Source organism: Primulina eburnea, chromosome 18 (genome assembly GCF_022965805.1).
Source record: "Primulina eburnea isolate SZY01 chromosome 18, ASM2296580v1, whole genome shotgun sequence".
In the NCBI taxonomy this organism is placed as follows: domain Eukaryota; kingdom Viridiplantae; phylum Streptophyta; class Magnoliopsida; order Lamiales; family Gesneriaceae; genus Primulina; species Primulina eburnea.
In genome coordinates this window covers 26,789,811-26,812,526 of record NC_133118.1, presented here as the reverse complement: position 1 = coordinate 26,812,526, position 22,716 = coordinate 26,789,811, and the positions used below count along the sequence as shown (strand labels likewise).

Here is a 22,716-nt window from a genome sequence, read left to right as displayed (position 1 = left end):
GCGTCCGCGCGTGCATCCATGCAAGTGTGCACCCCGAGAGGCACGCGCCATCGCGCGTAATATCGCGCCATCGCGCACGCTGGAAGGCAGAGAATCGACAAAAGGTCGCGTGTAATATCGCGCTACCGCGCGTACCGAGACGCATGTTATCGACAGAAGCCATCGCGCCCCAGCGCCACACCCCGCGCCTCCGTGCGCGTGCTCACCTTCTCACCCGGCAGAACATAGCGTGCCCCAGCGCCAACTCTCGCGCAACCGCGCGCGCCGCGAGTTCTGAAACGTATAAAGGGCCGCGCGAATTAGGTCATGACAGGGGGAGCAGCCGTCACCATTGAAACACACGAAATTACACCTTCTTGGGAAGAAAAAGAGGTGAGAAACGGAGCGCATACACGGGACAGAGATTCAGAGTGCGAAGAATAATCGCAAACACGAAGAGCGACGGATCTGAGGACAGAGACGACACTTCGGATTTGTTATCTTTCCTTTTGTTTCTTCGTTTTAGTGCGTAGCGATGTCTAGAGTCATAAACATGTCTTGTTTTCTCTTGGATTTCGTGATGAACTAATCTCCTATTCTAGAGAATGACGTAGCTTTGTGGACACGATAATTTGACGTGGTTATTTTATTTGATTGAATTCCATTTTATGTTTACTTGTGTTCTCTGTATTTAATGCACTGCAATTTACTGGCCATAAATTGTTTGTTATTTGATTAATTCTACAACTCGGGAGAGAAACTAGGATTATAGATCATTAGAACACATCGTTAAATGTTTATAGCGTTCGGAAGGCGTATAACTTTAGCGAGGCTTAGTAAGAACATTGTTTGCATTTATCTTTTAAACTTAGATTTTTATTAGGAATAATAAAAGTGAAGTTTAATCGGTACACTTTATTCGTCACTTGAGAAAGGGGGAATAAAACAATTAAGTGTTCTTGGCCATTAAACGATTGGAATTCAGGAATAATAATTCAACTGTGAATAATTGTCGTGGAAACTTTGCCAAATCATTTCTCTAGATATTTTATCTCATTGGTATCTCTCAATCCGGTGATTTAATTTATTCATTGCTTTCAATTAATTCGTTTAAACAAACAAATCTGATTATTGATTTTTCTAGATAAAGTCTTGGCTATTTTAATTACAAGAATTGATATACATTTTTATACACACTCCTCGTGGGATCGACACTTGTACCCAAAAGTACATTTTACTATAACTTGACATCGTGCGCTTGCGAGCAGTTAAGAAAACGCGCAACAAGTTTTTGGCGCCGTTGCCGGGGAGTGTCAAATTTGAATTTATATCAGAATTGTTACCAATTAGTCTAGATTTTAATTTAGATATTTTATTTTATTTCATTTTTGATTTATTCACTTTTTCTGTTTGACAGTGCATGCTAAGATCGCACAGCCCTGATTTGCTTATTTTTGATCCGGAGATCGAGCGAACTGCGAGAAGATTAAGAAAAGCGAGAAGGGAAGAAATCAAAGCGATGGCTGATAACAGAGAAAACGACCGACAGATGCCGCCTGAGGCTATACCAATCAGAGATCACTTCCGACCAGTGATCAACACGCATTATTCTGGCATTGCTCGAGGAAACATCAACGCCAACAATTTCGAGCTTAAGCCCGTATTGATAAACATGGTTCAACAGAACCAGTTTGGGGGAGCCACTACTTCAGATCCTCATCTACATCTCAGAACATTCTTGGAGATTACAGATACGGTAAAAATGAATGGTGTTTCTGATGATATTATTCGACTGCGCTTGTTTCCTTTTTCTCTCAGGGATCAAGCAAGAGGATGGCTGCAATCGCTTCCCTTGGGAAGTATCACAACATAGGAGGAGTTGGCGACAAAATTTCTGGCAAAATACTTTCCCCCTGCAAAGTCTGCACAGTTGAAGATAGAGATTAGCACGTTTCGGCAGACTGAATTGGAGCAACTGTATGAGGCATGGGAGAGATACAAGGAGCTGTTGAGGAAATGCCCGAACCATGGTTTTGAAGACTGGGTGCAAATCGAGCTTTTCTATAATGGATTGAATGGTCAAACGCGTACAACTGTGGATGCAGCGGCAGGTGGCACGATCTTTGCCAAGTCCCCTGCTCAAGCCTATGACTTGCTTGAGCAGATGACCATAAACAGCTACCAGTGGCCATCTGAAAGATCTGGAGTGAAGAGGACTGCTGGAGTTTATGCCGTGGATCCAATCACATCACTTACTGCACAGGTTTCAGCATTGACCACACAGATTGCAGCAATGAACAAAGCAGGCCAGTCTACGTCTGATGTAGCACTGGTGACTGCCGAAGAGTCGCCTATTCCTGAAGAAGTGCAATACATCAACAACAAGAACTTTGGAGGCTTTGGCGGATATCGAGGTAACCCTCCCCCTAACACTTATCACCCTGGTTTGCGAAACCATGAAAATTTTTCTTATGCAAACAATAAGAATGTGTTGAATCCTCCATCGGGGTTCAACACATCAAATGGGGAAGGGAAGCCATCATTTGAAGATTTAGTTGGAACGTTTGTGGTTGAATCTGGTAAAAGGATGTCTAGAACTGAGTCTAGACTGGACAACCTTGAGACACACATGGCGAGCATTGGTGCGACATTGAAAATCCTGGAGTCACAAGTGGGGCAGATAACGAATGCACTTACGTCTCAACCGTCAGGCGTAGTACAAAAGACTGCAGATCCAAATCTGAGAGAGGTGAATGCCATTTTTATGCAGCATGAGGAGATTGGTATGTTAGGCAGCGAAGAGAAGGAGGTTGAACTCACACAAGTTCCGAATGAAAAGCCAACTCCAAGCAAAAGAACCCGAGGTAAGAAATCTGAGAGGTATGAGTCAAATCAATGCATTGATATTTCTTTACTTCCCTACCCCCAGAGATATTTACAATTACAGGCTGAGTTTCAAAAAAAAAAAGGTCTTGAAGATCTCAAGAACCTACACTCTAACATTCAGTCTACAGAGAAGGAAGAGGTGGCAATCACTGGAGGAGAGAATAAGGGCATGCAAGGAAGTCTTCCTCAGAAGCTGCAAGACCCCGGAGAATTTGTTATACCATGTGAAATAAGGGGGCAATTAGTGGAAAAAGCTATATGTGATTCGGGAGCGAGCGTGAATGTAATGCCAAGTTTTCTCTACGAGAAACTTGGACTGAGTGTGATCAAACCCACAGGACTAAGTTTGCAAATGGCGGATAAATCGATCAGGACACCGCTAGGTGTTGTGGAAGATGTTGAACTTAAGATTGATAAAATAAGGCTTTTAGCTGATTTTGTGGTGCTTGACATGGGGAACAGTCAGAATGTTCGTGCTATTTTAGGACGACCATTTTTGGCTACTGCAGGAGCTATTATTGACGTGAAACGGAGAAAGATGACCATGGAAGTTGAAGGTCAGCTTGTGGAAATAAAGGCATCCAAGATAGCATACAATCCACCATGAACAGGATGGGTATAGTCGGGCTGATGACGTTAAACCAAGCGCTGTGTGGGAGGCAACCCACAATTTATTTTCTTTAGCATTCATTTTGTTTTTATTATTTTATTTTATTTTACGTCCTGAGTTGTTAATTTTACCCACCACCAGATCTATCACCGCCGCAGCCCATGGAAATGGATGACTCAGATGCTGCGGACAACAACTCGAGCCCCGAGTTCTGACATTCGGGAGCGAGGTATGTGTTGTCATATTCTTTATTTCTATACATTGAGGACAATGCATACTTTAAGTTTGGGGGGTAACAAATTGCTTGTTAGAATTTTTCTGAAATTTTTTTTTTATTTTGCACAGTAGTTAGTTTGATTTTTTATTATTATTTTTATTATTGCATTCTATATTTGTTAGGAAAAGTCATGTAAGTAAAATGTGTGACCGATGATGAAAACTTAATTGCGATCCTGAAATTTATATGTGTTCATGAGAACCTAAGCGTCACAAATATTTTGCACTGTCATGTTTATTGATACTATTGTTGCTTAGAGACAAGTTGTATGCCTGTGATGCTAAACAGACGACGGATATCTGATTTTTGGTAATTCTTTCATGACATTGATTGACACTTTTACAAACATAGAAATGATCTAGGCGGTTTTTCACAATATCTTTGGGCCTGTTTTCTTTGTTACTGTCAATTGTAGCCCTTTGAGACTCGAAGTTTTTGAGATGCTTAAATTTTCTTCGTGCACCTATTTCATATATCATTTTTGCTGAAAATTGCATGTGATTGGTTTGTATGAGTTGACTAATGGATTGACGGAAGTCTAGAACTTGTTTGAACACTTTTCGAGGCGAAATACGGATAACATGTGACATAGGAATGATTTAGGTGATCTTTGGAACCGTTTTGAGCCTTCGAGCCTACCAAATGAACATGATATATCCCTAGTGTCCCATTTTGAGCCAACTAAAAAAAAATCAAGTGGTATGTGTCAATGACACACAATTAGCCCCCTTGTATTTATTCTACTTCCCACAACGACTACCTAATGAAGCTTATACACTTACTGTCCTACCTAATTTTGAGAGAAATAAGTTCATGGGTGTTGTAATGATTCAAATACTCCTTGAAAAGAAAAGAAAAAGTTAAATGTGTTGAAAGAAGTTCAAAAGAAAAAAAAAATGTGAATCAAAAGTGGTGAAAAAGAAAATATGGGAAATGAAGGATATGAATGAAAAGAAAACAATAAAGTGGAGGGTGGTTGAAAAGAAAATGAAAATGAGTGAAGTTGATGAAGTTCAATTATTTCTCTCAAATTTTGAATTCCATACCTTTTATTGTAGCCGTGAGCCGTGGCCTAACGTTACAAGCCTACAAGACCTATTAACCTTGTCACATTTATCCAATATACTAGTGGAGAAAAGTTGTTCAAATCAAGCTTATGGATACCTGAAAAACATTGTCAACGAGTATAGACTCTAATCACTTGCTTGCAAGCATCTCATTTTGTGATTTCATCTTTGGCATACTTGTGTTGATCATCTTTCGAGCCAAATAATCACCGAAAAAGTCCTATGTGATCTGTGAATGCAAATGTTGATGTTGTGTAAGTTGAACTGAACTGAGGATTTCTTGATTATGTAAGGCGAATGGGCATTACAACTCTATTTGAGCATTCGATGGGGTAAACGAACATTGACATATCACACACACACGTGATTCTTGGGAAATCATGAATTACATGAAATTAGATGAGTCGGAGGTCAATATCACTTTTCGCATATCCATGACTTTAGTAATTTGCGTATTTCTTTATTAGCTGTTATTCTATTTTGCTCGGGACTAGCAAAAGTTCAAGTTTGGGGGGTTTGATAAGTGCAAGTTTTGCACTTAATTTATATTAGAATCCATTTTGAATTATGCTTGTTTCGAACAGAATTATGCGTTTTTTGGTTTGTTTTTGTTGTCATTTCAGGATTGGTGAAAATAGCGATCACGAAGCCAAGGGAACCAAGAAAACAATGAATTGCCATAACCTCGGACAGTAGCCATCGCGCCCCAGCGCGACATCTCGCGCGTCCGCGCGTGCATCCATGCAAGTGTGCACCCCGAGAGGCACGCGCCATCGCGCGTAATATCGCGCCATCGCGCACGCTGGAAGGCAGAGAATCGACAGAAGGTCGCGTGTAATATCGCGCTACCGCGCGTACCGAGACGCATGTTATCGACAGAAGCCATCGCGCCCCAGCGCCACACCCCGCGCCTCCGCGCGCGCGCTCACCTTCTCACCCGGCAGAACATAGCGCGCCCCAGCGCCAACTCTCGCGCAACCGCGCGCGCCGCGAGTTCTGAAACGTATAAAGGGCCGCGCGAATTAGGTCATGACATGGGGAGCAGCCGTCACCATTGAAACACACGAAATTACACCTTCTTGGGAAGAAAAAGAGGTGAGAAACGGAGCGCATACACGGGACAGAGATTCAGAGTGCGAAGAATAATCGCAAACACGAAGAGCGACGGATCTGGGGACAGAGACGACACTTCGGATTTGTTATCTTTCCTTTTGTTTCTTCGTTTTAGTGCGTAGCGATGTCTAGAGTCATAAACATGTCTTGTTTTCTCTTGGATTTCGTGATGAACTAATCTCCTATTCTAGAGAATGACGTAGCTTTGTGGACACGATAATTTGACGTGGTTATTTTATTTGATTGAATTCCATTTTATGTTTACTTGTGTTCTCTGTATTTAATGCACTGCAATTTACTGGCCATAAATTGTTTGTTATTTGATTAATTCTACAACTCGGGAGAGAAACTAGGATTATAGATCATTAGAACACATCGTTAAATGTTTATAGCGTTCGGAAGGCGTATAACTTTAGCGAGGCTTAGTAAGAACATTGTTTGCATTTATCTTTTAAACTTAGATTTTTATTAGGAATAATAAAAGTGAAGTTTAATCGGTACACTTTATTCGTCACTTGGGAAAGGGGGAATAAAACAATTAAGTGTTCTTGGCCATTAAACGATTGGAATTCAGGAATAATAATTCAACTGTGAATAATTGTCGTGGAAACTTTGCGAAATCATTTCTCTAGATATTTTATCTCATTGGTATCTCTCAATCCGGTGATTTAATTTATTCATTGCTTTCAATTAATTCGTTTAAACAAACAAATCTGATTATTGATTTTTCTAGATAAAGTCTTGGCTATTTTAATTACAAGAATTGATATACATTTTTATACACACTCCTCGTGGGATCGACACTTGTACCCAAAAGTACATTTTACTATAACTTGACATCGTGCGCTTGCGAGCAGTTAAGAAAACGCGCAACAATAAGATTTCTCGATTTTGACTTTTTCTTGCTTTTATTGATTCTAGACCTCCCCAAATAAATATTTAAGCTTAGATTTAATTTTTTATATTTTTATTTAGCGTAAATTTTAGGATTTCAATTTAAATTTCTTTTTATTAATTCGTGAAGTGTTTTAATCACGAATTAATTCAAACTTGAGTATTTTAATCCCAAACTGTAAACATAGAATTTTTATACCTAAAATACCCTCGTGAACCATGAACCGACTCCCGTAACATGGCTCGACCCTTTTTGTGTTCTCCCTAACCCTAACTCGATCCTAAGCCACTTCCCTCGAGCCCTCTTGCGTTTTTCTCGAGCCATGCCCGAGCCACCTCGAACCATCACGTGACCAGCCCACCTAGGGACCCTACTGACCAACCCTGACCCATCTAACCAGCCCCTAAACTTTGCACGAGCTCTATCCGCAAGATCACGAGCCGCGCAAGTCTCTTAGTTTCCCTAGGACTTCTCTCGAACTAGGACCCTTATTACTACTTAGCGTCGATGATACCTGACCCTAGCCGACCTTGGACTAGTCTCAGCCCCAAGCGATCCAGCATCGATCCCCTTGGTCCACGCTGCAACCTCCTGCACCAGCAACAGCCGTGCGAGTCCCTCCCTTATGCGCCTAGGATCCCTTACTCGGCTAGGACTCTTCACTCGAGCCACCACTGAGCCCAAGCCCTCTAAACCATCCCTGGACCACCCTCAGACCCATCCTGGACCATTCCTGGCCAGCCTCACTTGAGCTGCACGCCTCCACGAAGAACCACCAGCCATGCGCAGCCCCTTAAGCCGAGAACCCTAATGCCCTCACGTTTCCTTGTGCAGCCTAGAGTCCAGCCCTACTAGGACTCTTCCTAGCCACGTCTCTGACCCGCGCACACCGCCCTGGTGCATCCCTTCATGGTTGAACCCCTACGAGCCAAACATTTCAAGAAAACCCTATGATTCTATCCTCCAACATGCACACCCCCTTCCAACTCATGTCCAGCCCTCGTTTCACTCCTAACACAAAACATTCCTAGCCCTTTAACGTTCTAAATTGGCAGCACGTCACTTAGAAATCGTAAAGCTAAATAAGCAAGCGTAAAACCGTCAAACGTTTGAAAATAATTGTTGTTTTGTTAAGTCGTCAAACGTAAATATTTTTCATGTTAACATAATTAAAACATGTATATTATGGTTTGAATGATGCGTCAAAGGGTTTAGAAAACATGTCTTTGCATTTTAAAATGCTCGAATATACGACCATCGGCGAGGGGCACAAAGAGGAACAAATAGTTGACGAAGAACCCTAGCTTTCTTACTTCTCGAAATTTAGTGTGTGTTGGTGTGTGTGTGGGGCGGCTCCTTGAATTTACTATATCATAATTTTATGTAAATTCAAACCTTTGAATTTATTGTCTAAACGATAAAAAATGATCTCGTATTTGTGTGACCCTCAAGGCTTCAGAGTTACAGCTAGTCGTGAGTTTACAACCTTTTGTGATTCAAGACGACGTCTTTTATTCGGGCTTACCCCAATTTGACACATTCTATGTGTCAATATTTGATCACGAGAATGTCAGAAATTATTTTTCTGATTAAACTCATCGAATCATGGTAAGAACGTCTAGTAGAATCACAAAATTTCTCTAGTTGTGCGTGCGATGACACTATGAATATTTATTGAATGCATCACATCGCTATCGAATCTAACATGCAACCCTCGATAAACCAATGGTTGCAGATTCGATCAGGATATATGAGATGAAAAGACCATATTGTACGATAATCATAACTGATTGGTTTTGTAGGCATTATCAGTGATACTTAGGGAATCATGGTAAGAACGTCTAGTAGAATCGTTCCATGATTCCCTAAGTATCACTGATAGTGCCTACAAAACCAATCAGTTATGATTATCGTACAATATGGTCTTTTCATATCATATATCCTGATCGAATCTGCAACCATTGGTTCATCGAGGGTTGCATGTTAGATTCGATAGCGATGTGATACATTCAATAAATATTCATAGTGTCATTGCACGCACAACTAGAGAAATTTTGTCCATAATGTACATCTTACACTCTGGCAAGAGGTTTCATGCATTACAATTTTGTTAGATCACATAGGATATCAATATCCATATGTGGGCGGTGAATTCTCGACTAAATACACTGGCTCATACACATGTTGCAATTGCATCCAACCTCAGCACCTTGTGACCCTCGCAGAGTCGGTAAACGAGTCAAAGTACAATCTTAGTATATAGAGTCTTACTGTTGTCTCAGATCGTAAGGACTAATGATGTATAATCATAGTCACATACTTTTCCTCTTGATGAATGATAACCACTTGAAAAGCCCGATGAAGGGTTTTTCCAGTACAATCATCATATGATTACTCATCTACATGATTGGACATCTATATGCCCTTACCATGAAACACGGTACACCACATCACAAATACTAGTCTCAAGTTCAAGCGGTCTTTATCCTTGTTTTTAGGCCACTGAATCTTCTAGGAATGAATTCAAAATATGCAGTGTTTACAAATGAGATTCAAGATCGAGATATGATTCATTGGTATTAAAGTATAATCAAGGTCTTTATCCATGATTTTTATCATGGGTATATAGATAAAGTAAAAAGAAACCAAGAAATATAAATTATATTAAAATAAATACTGTTTATTACAACTGATTCAATAAATTTCTTAGCCAACCGTTGGCTAACATGACATCTACTCTAACATACAAGTTTCACTCGATGCTGCAAAGGGTACCAAATACATCAACCACCACACAGAGGAAAAATATGTGCTTCGTGATATAAAAACAACAAATATTCTTCTTGGTGAAGGCCATAGAGCAAAGGTACTGCCAAATCCAATGCATATATTAGTTTTAGTACAGGATGATGAGCTCTGAACATCAAAACGCCAATTTTTTGAAGACAATGTGACATTTTTTTTTTTTTCATTTCCACGTGTAGCAGATTTGGCCGGGCAAAGCTTGTTGGTAGAACAAATGAAGATGAGCTATTAGCAACTAGAGTGGTTGGAATCCCGGGATATCTTCCTCTAGAGTAAGCGTTGATCTCCTAGAACAAAATTTTATCCAAAACCATAAAAGAATCCCAATTAATAAATCGAAAAGAATCAATAATTATTATACATTGCATGTGGTCTAATTTTGCAGGGTTGTGAAAGAGCTATAAGTAACTACCAAGACTGATGTTTTTTGCATTTGGAGTAGTTCTTTCCAAGCTAACAACCGGCCAAAGCGCACTAGTACGTGACGACAAAGAGCCGAATTAGAATGAAATCACTAATCACATAAGTAAGCAAATTGAAGAAATCCCTTTAACCAAAACATTGATCAGAAAATGTATGAACAGAGAAAAAAAAATCAAATTTCAAACAGTCAATATTATTTGGCCAGTAAACGGGGTCTTCCATGAAAAAGATCTAGAACCCGCACTGGAGTTGATTATAGATGGAAATATCAAAGAGAATTACATTTCTGAAGTCGTATACAAGGTCAATAATAACATCGATTCCGCATTTGTAGTAGACTCAGACATCTAATCAGTTTCAAGAAATTTCGACACTAGCTGATGACTATTTTCTAAACTGTGCAAATGGTGTCTGAGTGATGATCCACTCGACAGGGGCTGTATACGCGAAGTGCTTGTTGCTTTAGCTCGAATCCGAATGTCATCCATCGAATGGGAAGCATCACTGGGAGAAAACAGTCAGATTTCCAGTGGAGTTTTCATTGGCAGATGACAAAATTTAGCTTCATTTCTTTACTATCTATAAGCTACTAGCCTGCATGAAAATTTCATATTTTCATTCCCTTTATAGTTTTAGGTGTGACAGGTTCAAAAAGCAAGAGTAATTTAATTTGCTTGGTAAGTTACAACTTTTTGCGCATAATAACTCATTGATATTCCCATTAAACAAGTAGGTCGATTCATATCAAAGACGATTTCACGAATATTTATCCGTGAGACATATCCTTTTCACAAATTACTCTATGAGACGGTCTTACAAGAGTTTTTGTATTAATTTACATCATATTATAACTCAACAAGTGCTAGATTATATACTCTAAAAACAAAGTACTTATTAGAGCATTATTATCAATTATAAACATGTATTAAAACACAAAAACTACTATGATTCTCAAAAATAATTTTGTGAAACAGATCTTCTACACGATACAACCCATAAAAGTACTATTTTACAAACAAAAATATTATTTTTCACTCTAAATATGAACCTATCAACGGATCTTCTATCGATCTGATTAGATATATTGTCTTCCCGATAAAAAAAAAAAAGAAAATAAAATAATTTAAGATAATGAACTAAAAATAGAAGCCCAATAAATAGAAGCAAACGTGCCCAAGTAAATGAAGCCCAAATTAAAAGTGTGAGCTCGCAGTTTCACCCTCTACCCCACGAAGAACCAGCACTCAAAATGCTCCCTTCTCCTTGCAGTTTTCCTCATCAATCCTTCGTACACAATCCACAGATTCAGGCGGAAGTTGTGCTGTAGAAGCCCATTGAAAACGATGCAGAATTGACGCTCAATTTTCGTTTTTTCACCCATTTTCCGCTAGATCTCATCTGTGATCGCTGTGGCAAATTGAATCAGGTCTGTCGAAATCAGATTAAATCGTTCGATTAGAAGGAGGAATGGCGGGAGCAGCGTCGGCGCTGTTCCTATTGGACATAAAGGGTAGGGTTCTGGTATGGAGGGACTATCGTGGAGACGTCTCCGCGGTACAAGCCGAGCGTTTCTTCGCCAAGCTCATTGAGAAAGAGGTTTCATTTCTTTGTATATTTTATGTGCACGCTTCTTGTCTGTTTGATTGATTCTTATGTTTTTTGGGATTTATTTTTTTAGGTGATTACTGTTTAGTGTACTGATGATCTGCATCTTGTGTATGAAAATGCATAGAATCTTGAACATTCTATTTTTTCTGTTACGAAAGTGAGAGAATTTGGGTGGGCGAGATTAGTTTTAGCTTGATCTGATCTTTATCGTTTTGATTGATCTAACTTTTGTACGGGAAATGGAAATTAAGTGGTTTCGATGATTTCAGAAGTTTAGTTGAGCACTTGAGCTGTAGGAGAACTCATAAGTGTTAAAAGCCTGCAAGGTATGCTTCTGGGCTCAAGGCACACACCCAACCTTTGTACCTGTAAGCATGCCAACATCCAGCTCTTTACTCAGATGCGCACCTCGTGAATAAAGCAAGCGCCTTGCAAGCCCAAAATGTGCTTTCGATGAATGGAGCATCTGTTTTAAGTAAAATCCAGTGTAATAGCCTTTAATATTTACTTGTACTCTAAATGATATATCAAAAAATCAATGTTGTCTAATAAAGAAACTCGATAAACCAATTAGACCATGTACATAATCTGCAAAATCCCAAATATTTTCATGTGGGCCCGCTCCTAATCTTTTTCTTTTGAGTTAGCCCAATTCTAATCTTGAAATATAATGGTTGAAATTTTGCCACATTAAATGAGGCGAAATAGAAAAATCCATATAATCTTAATTCGATAAAATCTGCCTCTGACACACTCACTTTCATCATTATCTTAAAAATAAAAATCAAATCCCTTGAACTTCAAGTCATAAAAAAAACAAATAATAATGATGTCAACATATTTTAATTTTATGACTCGAAGTTCAAGGGATTTGATTTTTTTTTTTTTAAGATAATGATGAAAGTTAGTGTATCAGCGGTAGATTTTATCGAATTAAGATTATATGGATTTTTCTATACTAATCCACCCCACTTAATGTACCAAAATTTCAACCATTATATTTTAAGATTAGGTGTGGGCTAATTAAAAAAAAAAAATTAGGAGTGAGCTCACATGAAAATATTTGGGATTTTGCAGATTATGTACATGTTCTAATTGGTTTATCGAGTTTCATTATCGGACAACATTGATTGCTTGATATAATAATTTTTGCAAGGTGGTGGTTGTTAAATAGCATATAAATTTCAAGTGCCTTGGAGGCCCAAAAAAGATGTTTGTTGTTAAATAGCATATAAATTTCATTTTACATGGTTAGTGAATAATGACATCATTTTCTTCATTCATGCAAAGTTTAAAAAGTTTGATACTCAATCCATCTCACTTGAGTCATAGTCTAAGGACTAAAGGTTTACCAAAGTTACGAAGGAGTCTAGGAGCATGCGCACAAAGGTGAGACACGCTAGTGGAAAATTGATATACATTAGAGAATTCTCAATCAAATTGAACCTTGATCAATTAATTCAAAAATCTCATAATCTATGAATTATGTATCCCAAATTTAGATATGAAGCCACCAAATTAAGATTATCAGTTATGTTTTTCACATGTACATGACGGACATTTGCATGCAAAACCAAAATTTCAGTCGTTATGACCAAAATAATTTGCAAAAAGAATGATAAATAATAGATTGATAAATTTTATATGACACACAAAGCGTGTCTTGCACTTTGGACCTTGAGAGTCTAGAGCTCGAGCATGCCTTTAACGCACTAGATAATTTGTACTCTCCAATTTTGGGTGTGTGCCTTGAGCCCAGATGCTTTCCTACAGTAAGTTGTTAATGTACCTAAGAGCCTAGGCTTAAAGTACATTCACACACCCAAAATTGATAATGCGACTTATCATGACTCGAGCTCCAGGTTCTCAAGGTGCAGGTTAGTGTGCCTCAACCAAGGTGCAAGACTCTCCTTGTGCGTCTTATTAATTCATCAGTCTATTAATTATAATTTTTTTGCAAATTATTTTGGTTCTACTGACTGAAATTTGGGTTTCGTGTGCAAATGTCCATTTACGCGTGAAAAGCATAATTTATCACTGATAATCATAATTTGGTGGCTTGATTTCTAAATTTGGGATATATAATTCATAGATTATGAGATTTTTGAATCAGTTGATCATGGTTCAATTTGATTGAAAATTGTCTAATGTATATCAATTTTTCTCTCAGTGTGCCTCACATTCGCACGCATGCTCCTAGACTCCTTAGGTACACTAACACCTTAACGTAGCCTATTGCTTTTGATAACTATAGGAAATCATAGATAGAGTTGAATTTTAAGCATGCCATGCTTGACTTGACGACCTTGCCCACTATATCAACGATGGTTTTTTCAGCATGCTTATGTTCTGACTTACACACATACTGGGAAACTTTCCAAGGGATCACTCATCTTATAATTGTCCTAAGTCAAGCACGCTTAACTTTAGAATTCATATGTAACGAGTTCTCGAAAAGAAGGTGCACCTTGACGATTCCTTTATTCTTGTACGGGGTATCGCAATCACCCCTCATTCAGAACGCGATGTGAACTTGCAAAGTCTCCCTCTCATTCCGTGTGAGATCAATTCATTCATTTGCCCTTCGCCTAAAAGCCTGTAAGGAGCCGCTAATTGTCCGTGCAATCTCTTGGCACTGGTGATCACTCCCCTATTCTTTTCAGTCCCTGACGTAACATGCCTACCAGTTTCCGCTTGGTTTGTCTCCGAACCACACCATACTCGGAGAGGTAGTCTCTGATACCATTTGAAACGCCCCAAAATTTTACGACCGTCCCAACTCTACCAACACTGATATTTCCAACGTGCTTATTTCTCACTCAAGCGCACCTATGAAACTTCCCAACTCATCCCATAATTGTCCCAAGTCAAGCACGTTTAACCATTGTTGTGAAAAGCGAGCGCCTGGCTGCGCCTAGGCGGCAGGCGCAGCCAGGCGCACCTGTTGCACCTGGGTTAGGACCCAGACGCAAGACATTAAAGAAGCGCGCGCCTGAGGAGCACCTCGGCCCAGGCGCGCTGCTGTAGAAAGGCGAGCGCCTGTGCGCTTTGGTAATACACCATGCGATTCATAATTTATAACTCAAGCCCAATAAAATTTAAAGCCCAATAACAAATAAAATCCCTTTTTAATGTTTTAAATAAGCCCTACAATCTGCATGTACATTACCGTTCCTTGAAATTTTTTCTGGAGTAGCGCAGCGGCCTTTCTCTTCATCTGAAACTCTCTGGTTCTGTTCGTCTCTCATTTTTCTACTGTTTTTCATCTTCTGTGCTAGTTTGCTTCTTCAAAAACTGTGAGTATATAAGAGTTGGTGGTTTTGTGCCTTGTGGATTACAATATAGGATTTATTGTATATGGATCAATGATCATCTTTCTACAATCTGCATGGCTTTGCTTGCTTGATGTCTTACACTCTTACTGTTGTTGTGGCCTATGATTAGGAAAAGAATTCTGTCTAATATTTCGAGTCCAATTAGTCACACACCGGTTGTAACTTTTGATATAAAGATAAGAGAGAGGAATCTATCGTTTAGTTGATGTCTGATGAATGGTTAAATATTGAGGTATAATATAGTTCATCAAATCTGTTATGTTGTAGGCCGAAGTAAAATATTTGGGCCAATTTTCGCATCCCCATCTCGTGAGTCTGATTCGCTACTGCTTGGAAGATGATAATAGACTTTTGGTGTATGAATTCTTGACTCGGGAAAGCTTAGAAAACCATCTTTTTCGAAGTGGGTTTATTTGGATTTATGCAGTAATAATATATAAATCAATCTTTTGTGTTAAATGCGCTTTACTTCAATAAAGCGTGCGCTTCGTCTCGCGCCTCAGGCCTCAAGACACCCTTGCGCTTTAGTGCGCCTTGCGCCCCAAATAACTATGCGTTTAACATTAAAGTTTATATGCAATGAGTTCCCGAAAGAAGTTGCACATTGATGATATGAGTAGTAGCTATCAAATATTTTTATGTTCTTTATTCTGGTATGGGGTATCACGTGAGATATCGGTAAAAGTGCCAACACTCTATGGTTTGGTATGGATTGGTTTTGTTATGGAAAATTAATTATTTTTGTCTAGATCTTTGACCTGTTTTATGCTGGTTCATAGTTGGAAATGCACGTGATCTATTATTCTTATATTTTCACTTAAAGAATAGATTTGTCTAGAAAATTGTGTTTTGGGGCATTGCTTCCCACAAAAATTATAGTTTCCTGCCAAATGACAAAATTGGTTATTCATTGTATTCTGTACCTATCTTAGCTTGGTGCATTCTCTATAATGTTATTTTTAAATGGTATAGGGTGATCCAGAATCTCAAGATCCAGTTGTGCATGATAATGGTGTTACATACATGTTTGTACAGCACAGCAATGTTTATCTCATGATTGCATCGCGACAAAACTGCAATGCTGCTAGCCTTCTTCTATTCCTACACCGTGTAGTTGATGTAAGCACTATAGATAATCAAGGAATCACACATCAGGATATTTTCAGCTAGTCATTAATGTAATTTTCCTCTATTTTGTTGCTCGTAAAATAATTTCTGACAGGTCTTCAAACATTACTTTGAAGTTTTAGAAGAGGAATCACTGAGAGATAATTTTGTTGTGGTGGTATGGTAACTTTTTTGGACTGTTTGTTATTTAAATTTTCGATAATGCAGTTTTCTAAATTCTAATTATGTGTATATAACTGACGCCTAATACTTTTTCAGTATGAGTTACTTGACGAAATTATGGACTTTGGCTACCCACAATACACTGAAGCAAAGATTCTTAGCGAGTTCATAAAAACTGATGCTTATAGAATGGAAGTATCTCAGAGGCCTCCAATGGCTGTTACAAATGCAGTGTCGTGGCGCAGTGAAGGAATTCGTTACAAAAAGAATGAAGTAAGTTTTTTTTATCAACCTTTTGATGTGTTTCTTAGTAACTGGATTTTATGGACTTCTGGTGTTTTTTCAGGTGTTTCTTGATGTTGTTGAAAGTGTTAATATACTAGTCAATAGTAATGGACAAATAATTAGATCAGACGTTGTTGGGGCACTAAAGATGCGAACATACTTGAGGTTTGTCCACACTTTTTTTGCTACTTCCTCAGCTATATCTTTTGAAATAAGGGAAAGCTCTGGAAGCTATTGTTCGAATTAGAATTTTGTTAAGGTATAGATATATGGCATATAAATACATCATTGTTTTGGTCAAATTGGAAACCTTGATTTTGTTTGTGATAGGGCCTTTCTTCCATGTTGATTATACAGTTAGAAAGTGCCTGTGAACTCAAATGCTAGCTGACGAAAGTATGATAGTTTAACCATGCAATATCGCTAGAGTTTACTGCATTTTATAATTTTGATTCTAATTTTCCAAATTTTCTCGTCCGTTGTTTGTTATGATGATTATTGACACTTAATAAACTGCAGTGGGATGCCTGAATGTAAGCTTGGGCTAAATGATAGAGTTTTGCTGGAGGCACAAGGGCGAGCTACTAAGGGAAAAGCCATTGATCTGGATGATATCAAGTTTCATCAGTATGTGATTATTTGTGTATTAATTTCAATGCATGATTGTTGTTGATTTTTATAAATTATGTGATGTGCATTAGTTTAGTGTGTACTGGTGCTTGTGCTCATGTAGAATTCTTTATAATTTTTAATTATGTATATATAAATATATTTTGATTGAATGATTAGCTCACGCTATTTGTTTCAACTTCTGTTTATTGCTTTAGGTGTGTGCGGTTGGCCCGTTTTGAAAATGATCGAACAATATCTTTCATTCCCCCTGATGGATCTTTTGATCTCATGACTTACAGGCTTAGCACTCAGGTTTGGTGCTTGCATATGTGGCCCATTTTCTTTTTCCTATTATTAGATTTTATCCTCTTCATGATTCAAATGTACAGATGGGATGGTTTATTCATAGAATGTTGCTTGGACGAAAAAAAGCTTGTGAATAACGGAGTCCCAAATTGTTCGTCCATTCTTCAAAATTTGACCCATTTTTTTTGGAAGGGGAAAAACAATTGCTCTCTAGAGTTCTCTAACGAGCTCCTCTTTGTGGAAAATGATCAGTGTCTTAAAACATGTGGTCATTGTTTTTTCCAGGTAAAGCCTCTGATATGGGTAGAAGCTCAGGTTGAAAGACATTCTAGAAGTCGCATAGAAATTATGGTAAAAGCCAGGAGCCAGTACAAGGAGCGTAGGTATGCTAAAATCTATTTTTGTCATTGTGAATGGTTTATGATATGATTTTTATTTGGCCGGCATTGTCTTTTTCATTTCTGAGCTGATTTGAATTTCAGCACTGCAACTAATGTCGAAATTGAGTTGCCCGTGCCTACTGATGCTACTAATCCAAATGTCCGTACATCAATGGGATCTGCTGCTTATGCCCCAGAAAATGATGCTCTAGTTTGGAAAATTAAATCTTTCCCGGGTGGTAAGGTAGGAGAGTTGTGTGCCTGCTCTTTAGTTATATCTGTTGGTATACTTATCTTGACTTGCTTATTTTTCAGGAATACATGTTAAGAGCAGAATTTAGGCTTCCTAGCATAACATCTGAGGAGTCAGTGCCCGAGAGAAAAGCTCCTATAAGAGTGAAGTTTGAAATACCATATTTCACTGTTTCAGGAATACAGGTGGGCCGCCAATAAAAAATTCTTATATTTATTTTCATGTTGCGATTTTGGTACATTGCAATTTCAAACACCATGCCTTAGATATGATAAAATCACTGATTTCTTTGGGATTCTGTGTGATATCATAAAAACTCATATTTCTTTCGAATTCCATGGGAAGAATATAAAGTTTGAGAATAAATGAGTGGTAAAATCCATGAAACTATTCTTAGAAAAAGAAAAAGAGCAGGTTGCAATATTGCAGGCACCCCATCCTTCAGAAATGTAGCGATTTAGAGCGTTTGTAGTTTGTTCAGATGTCCAAACGAGTTAAGCTATCAAAATTCTCATTACTATCTAATGTCTTAGTGCTTAGGTTCACAATTTTATACCAGCGTCAAGTAAATTTTTTTGGAGAACTTATAAAACTTTTGTTAAATGATATCGAGAACGCAAAGAAGAAATCAAAATGCAAAACCAGGCTAAACCATGTGACAATATCATAGACTAGAAATAGAATACGTGGAACTTTTTATTGCTTCATTTGAGATAAAATTCGTGGTGTAGAGTGACATTGAGAATGGGGACTTTTACCGTGGGTTTTTCATAACAGGTTAATGATTCTATTAATTTGCCTGATTTCTCTGTCTTCCAACTTATTTTCAACTGAAGAGTTGGCTCTGGTAGACTAGACTACAGTGTATGCATATTTTTTTCAGCTGCTTATTCATGATTAGCTTTTCCTTTTATTTATTTGGAACATGGATTTGTAGGTTCGATACTTGAAAATCATTGAGAAAAGCGGCTATCAGGCCCTTCCATGGGTGCGATACATTACAATGGCCGGTGAATATGAGCTGAGACTTATTTGATGACTTGATCGCCGCTTCTTCGTTTTGGATTTCCTGAAATTTCCGTGCTTGTTATCTCAAACGATTCATTAAGCCCATCTCCGACCTGTGGAAAATCACGTTCCTTGTTGTAAGTGGTGAAACTCTGGAGCAATTCATTGTCATACGGGACGTGGGCTTGTAACACTGACATCATTTGCTTACTTTTTATTTAATGCAAGTATTGGACTGTCAATTTTTTACTCGTTTTGTAGAGAAAATATGTTAGACACCTATTGATAAAGGTGTATTTGCTTCAAGAAATTAATCCTCTCGGTTTGGATCACTTGGGAACACTATAATATGTATTTATAGCTGCATTTTCAGTGAGTGTGAAAGGCCAAAGTGGTTATTGAGTTTGATTTCAGTAAATTGGTGATCGAAAATGCAATATAATGTGCTTCTCTTGGAGCCTTCCTCAAATTCTACTTCAAGTATGCAACCATAGAATCAAGAATCACAGATTCTGAAGAACATTCTACTTATCCACCGAGTTCCACTCAATTTGTTTTGGAAACTGCCGTGTACATGGATTTTGAAATTTGTATGTTACGTTAGGTTGTACTTGGATGTAAAGATTTGATTCAGGAATGTATTTGAAGACTAAGTCTGCATAAGTTATGAAAATAATAGATTTGAATCCCATAAATAAAATGTATTTAAAATTCATAGCTCTAAATCTCTCTATCCATGTACACCCTTGGTTAATTTGGTATCATGATCCACTTCAAGAACAAAGTAACAGGTTTGAACAACTGAAAGTTTCAACCACCAAATTACTGGAAAAAGAAGGTATAATACAGTTTTCCTTAGTGATGTTTCCTCGCTGAAATGGAATGAGCTGGGTCCGAAGCTCCAACGAGTCAAATCAATAATTTATAGTGTTTGGGAATTTGAGTGTGGACAATGGCTTTTTCAACACCTGCAGATAAGAAAGGAATTCGTGAATGGGCGCCGGAAGGGTGTCCGGCGAGACCACTCCGATGCTTAAATCAGCAGACTTATCAAGGAAGAAACTTAGAGCAATATGTATGAATGCTTGAGAATGAAAAATTTTTCCGACCTCTGTGAATGACAACTATACCTGCTATTTATAGGAAGGAAAACTAGGGTTACCTCGATACGCGGGCGTACCTACCACTTGTACCCTTGAACGTTGACTGCCTGTCCAGTCCCTTTCTTCCCAATAGCTTCGCGGACACTCCAAGAATAAGGGATGTTGACTGCCTGTCCAGTCCCTTTCTCAGACCCCCCAACGAGGTTACTTGGGTATTGAGCCCTCGGCTCTGACATGAGAACCCGGGCCCTAGTTAATCATCTCACCCGACGGTCATGTAGGAAATACCCGGCCTCTCGGTTCTCATACGGGCCATGCAACGAAACTTCCCGGGTCATCCATGACCCGGGCCCTTTCAAGGGTATCACCACCCATCCCTAAAATAGTCGGGCTAGAGTCTTACTCGCTGTCCAGATCAGTCTAAAATAATTTGCAGCGAATAATAGCATCGGAGCCTTCAAGTGTCCCATAGATGAGATGTCACGTCGAAATGGTGTGTCTCCCGGACCCGAATAAATTGTTATCCAGCTTCCCTGGATGTCACGATCATTATGATGAAAGGTGTCAGCATTAATTCCTGCCTGAAAACGCTTCGTATTTCGGGAAATGAATAAGTCTGAGACCTCGATAATTGCGCACGTCTTTTCATCTTCCGGCACAATTTCCGAATATGCATCCTAACCCTTTACACATTCGTAGATCAATGGTGGTTTTTATTCCCTTGCCTCTATAAATAATCATCCGCTTCCCTTGCAATCTTACCAACAACAACTATCATCCAAAAAGAAAAGTAATGGCCGATGCAAGCAGTTCAAGAGTTCCAGATATGTCCGAGGAATTCATGGACATGGCTGCGGAAAAACATAAGGCCGCAATAGAAGATGAGGTCTTCGAAAAGATCCTTGTCTTCTGGGAGGCACTGCAAGGATTACAACTGCTCTACAACTGGGGCGTAGCTACCACTCCCGAGCTGACGGCGAAGTTGAAGAAGTACCGGGAATACCTAAACATTCCCGAGACATCGGATCCTTTCGAAAAGGATCGTATCTACGAACTGATGCTTCGTAAGGAGAGGAGCATTTTGAATAACATCACTAACACCGAGAGCTACGCAAGGGGGGCTACCAGAGAAGTAAGACGCTGTATGCATCTGTGGAAAGCCCGTGTAGAGGAGGAGTATTTTGTTGTAATGCGCAATAATCCCTTCAAATAAAATCTTATTTGAGTTTACTGTCTTTGTATTACTTTATTTAGTGCATATTCCCCGAGCTGCATAACTCAACTGACAAGATTAACTAATAATACGTAACAACTGGGGACGTAAGGGTTTCGTATCTCCAACAAAAAAGGTGCCCGAGCTTCGCATCTCCTGGGTTTCGGATGGAATACCGGGGCATCATCCTTTCAAGTCTTATCAAAAAGACCGGGGGGTGCGACATCTCGGGCGTAAAAAGCGTTGCTTCGTACTAATTAATGCATTAATGACACGCATCTCTTCCACCCAACTGTCACCATCGTTTAACATTTTGAGAATGATTATTTATGATACCTTAATATGTTCGACTCAAGTATATCCACCGGGCTTAAAAATAACATGCCAGGGCGTTGTGTCTCCCAGGCTTACATAACGCGCCGAGGCCTGAAACCTCCCGGGCTTCAGATAAAATACTGATAACCTAAGATTTCCTGATCCATGGTATGGGGTCATAACCATACGCAATTAAAATCCTGTCAAAGATCGTTTCATCTTCCGAGGCAATGATGACATTGCGGCATTGATATTTGTTCGCGTCCCTTCGACTGCCCGTAACAATTTACGAGGTGTTTCTTGACCATACACGTGTGCTTAAATCCATGGCTGTGCTTAACCTCCTCCCTTCATAAATGCAAAGTCACGTCATAGGGCCAGAAACCCTTCGGCTTCCTCCGTCTTAAATATCACTTGCCTATAAGTAGATGAAAGTGAATTGAGAGCAATCATTCCAACATGTCGAGTTCAAGTGAATCCACCGTCTGTAGCAGCCCGTATGGCCACTTGCCCCCCTCAACGCGTGTTCATCTAGAATCACTGCAGAGGACTGTGGAGGAGCTTATTCTGATGAAGGTCATGTCTACATGGTACAAGATCCACGATCTTGTGCGCTCATACCAGGATGGCTTGGCTTTTACCAGGCCACATAGAGCACTGGCGAGGAAATACAGACGGGAACTTCTCGTGACGCATGTGGCGGAGCTGGCCACTGATCAGGTTCTGCTGCAGGCAATGTTGCGGAAAGAATGGAATCAGCTGAACAAGCTTGCTGCCACCGAGTCCTTTGCCAACCTCCCTTTCCCTGAACTGCATAGCTGGATGTCAGAGTGGCAAGATTATGTAGGTTCTAGGATGGCAGCTGTAATATGGCATCGCTTCCATTAATAATATTTTATTTTGCGCATTTTGCTTCCGTATTTTCCTCAAGCTTTACTGGACTTTAAGTTAAA

The 22,716-nt window shown here is 39.1% G+C and overlaps 2 protein-coding genes across 2 annotated transcripts; both read left to right on the top strand.

The window, feature by feature from the left end:
* The first annotated feature begins 306 nt into the window (after nucleotides 1-306).
* On the top strand, nucleotides 307-3,472 carry LOC140819217 (uncharacterized). The gene is made up of 5 exons (XM_073179229.1): nucleotides 307-372; nucleotides 1,397-1,639; nucleotides 1,853-2,344; nucleotides 2,465-2,843; nucleotides 2,958-3,472. The coding sequence occupies exons 1-5, from the start codon at nucleotides 307-309 to the stop codon at nucleotides 3,470-3,472; spliced, it is 1,695 nt and encodes a 564-aa protein (XP_073035330.1).
* Nucleotides 3,473-11,238: 7,766 nt separating this feature from the next.
* Nucleotides 11,239-19,464, top strand: LOC140819471 (AP-1 complex subunit mu-2). The gene is made up of 11 exons (XM_073179579.1): nucleotides 11,239-11,651; nucleotides 15,971-16,117; nucleotides 16,221-16,283; nucleotides 16,385-16,561; nucleotides 16,635-16,738; nucleotides 17,093-17,200; nucleotides 17,401-17,497; nucleotides 17,777-17,874; nucleotides 17,974-18,115; nucleotides 18,187-18,309; nucleotides 19,062-19,464. The coding sequence occupies exons 1-11, from the start codon at nucleotides 11,523-11,525 to the stop codon at nucleotides 19,158-19,160; spliced, it is 1,287 nt and encodes a 428-aa protein (XP_073035680.1). The 5' UTR covers nucleotides 11,239-11,522; the 3' UTR covers nucleotides 19,161-19,464.
* Nucleotides 19,465-22,716: the final 3,252 nt, after the last annotated feature.